General features: G+C 38.1%; 1 protein-coding gene across 1 annotated transcript; it reads right to left on the reverse strand.

Annotated features, from left to right (window-relative positions):
• Positions 1–422: 422 nt before the first annotated feature.
• LOC126628683 (uncharacterized mitochondrial protein AtMg00820-like) lies at positions 423–986 on the reverse strand. The gene is made up of 2 exons (XM_050298469.1): positions 671–986; positions 423–541 (listed from the first exon to the last, which is right to left on the reverse strand). Exons 1-2 carry the CDS (start codon positions 984–986, stop codon positions 423–425), a joined length of 435 nt encoding a protein of 144 aa, XP_050154426.1.
• Positions 987–1,366: the final 380 nt, after the last annotated feature.

Genomic DNA, 1,366 nt, shown 5'->3' on the forward strand with positions numbered 1-1,366 from the left:
CAAGTTAGATATTGTAAACCTCCTACAATAGAACGATATTCAGTGGGATTGGACAAAAGGGGCACACTATGATCTAATTTATTGGAACTAAGAGATGTGCAGCACGATTTGGCACTCTCCATGTTTGTTTTCTTGAGAAGATCAAGTAATTACTTGGTTTGATGTAAAAAGATGCCTTGTGAGGATCTGTGTACTTCTAAGCCCAAGAAGTAGTGTAAAGGACCAAGATCCTTCACTGGAAACTGAGAACTAAGTTGTGTAATAAACTGCTGACATAGTTTAGAGTTTGGACCAGTTACTAGAATATCGTCAACATACACTAGGACAATAACCAAATGAGGACCATTTAGAACAAACAAGGAGGCATCAGAGGAAGATTGTTTGAACCCAAGAGAATGAAGGGCTTGAAATAATTTATCAAACTAGGCTCGAGGACCTTGCTTGAGTCCATATTGAGATTTCCTCAACTTGTAAACATGACTAGGATAATTAGGATCAACAAACTCTGGAGGTTGTGGCATGTAGACATCCTCCTTTAAGTCTCCATGAAGAAAGGCATTACTTATATCCAATTGATTGAGAAACCAATTATATTGGACAGCAAGAGTGAGTAGGATTCGAATTGTAACCGGCTTGGCAACTAGACTAAAAGTCTCTTAGAAGTCAATACCTTCTTGTTGATGGAAGCCCTTTGCCACAAGGCAAGCTTTATACCTGTCAATAGTACCATCAGCCTTTTTCTTAACTCGAAACACCCACTTACATCCAACTATATTTTGGGAAGGATGAGAGGGGACTAATGACCAAGTACCAGTAGATATCAAGGCATTGTACTCATCTTCCATTGTAGCTCGCCAATGAGCATGCTTAGAAGCTTGCAAGTATGTATTAGGAACATAATCAAGATCAACAGGAAAATGGTGCTTAGTTGCTGCATAAGCTTGAGGTTTAGATTTGCATATGCCATCCTTGGATCTTGTGATCATTGCAAGATAATTAATAGGGATAGAAGGATGTCTTGTCTGACTTAATGGCAAGGTAAAGGGTTCTGAAACAGAAACAGAACTAGAATGAGGTACTGAGATGGTTTGAGAAGAAGATGAATTTAGAGAATTGGAGACAGGGGCAGAAACATATGGTAGGGGGGCGATGCACTGCTAGTGGAGAGATTGGGAATATATTGATCAAAATGAAGATCCAAAGATGAAGAACTTTCTAGAGATGATGTATTTTGATTGAAACATTAAGGCTACATTGACTAAAATGGATAGGTACTTTCATCAAATACAACATGTCTGAAGATGTAAATTCTATTTGTAAGTTGATCAATATACCTATAGCCTTTATGTTGTTGACTATATCCGAG

Source organism: Malus sylvestris, chromosome 1 (assembly GCF_916048215.2).
Source record: "Malus sylvestris chromosome 1, drMalSylv7.2, whole genome shotgun sequence".
Taxonomy (NCBI): Eukaryota; Viridiplantae; Streptophyta; class Magnoliopsida; order Rosales; family Rosaceae; genus Malus; species Malus sylvestris.

Excerpts from the sequence above, each read along its gene's own strand:
- LOC126628683 (XM_050298469.1), bottom strand. The coding sequence starts at position 986 with ATGATCACAAGATCCAAGGATGGCATATGCAAATCTAAACCTCAAGCT. Across the intron at positions 542-670 it reads GGGCTTCCATCAACAAGAAG|ACTTAAAGGAGGATGTCTAC; the intron begins GTATTGACTTCT and ends TTCTTCATGGAG.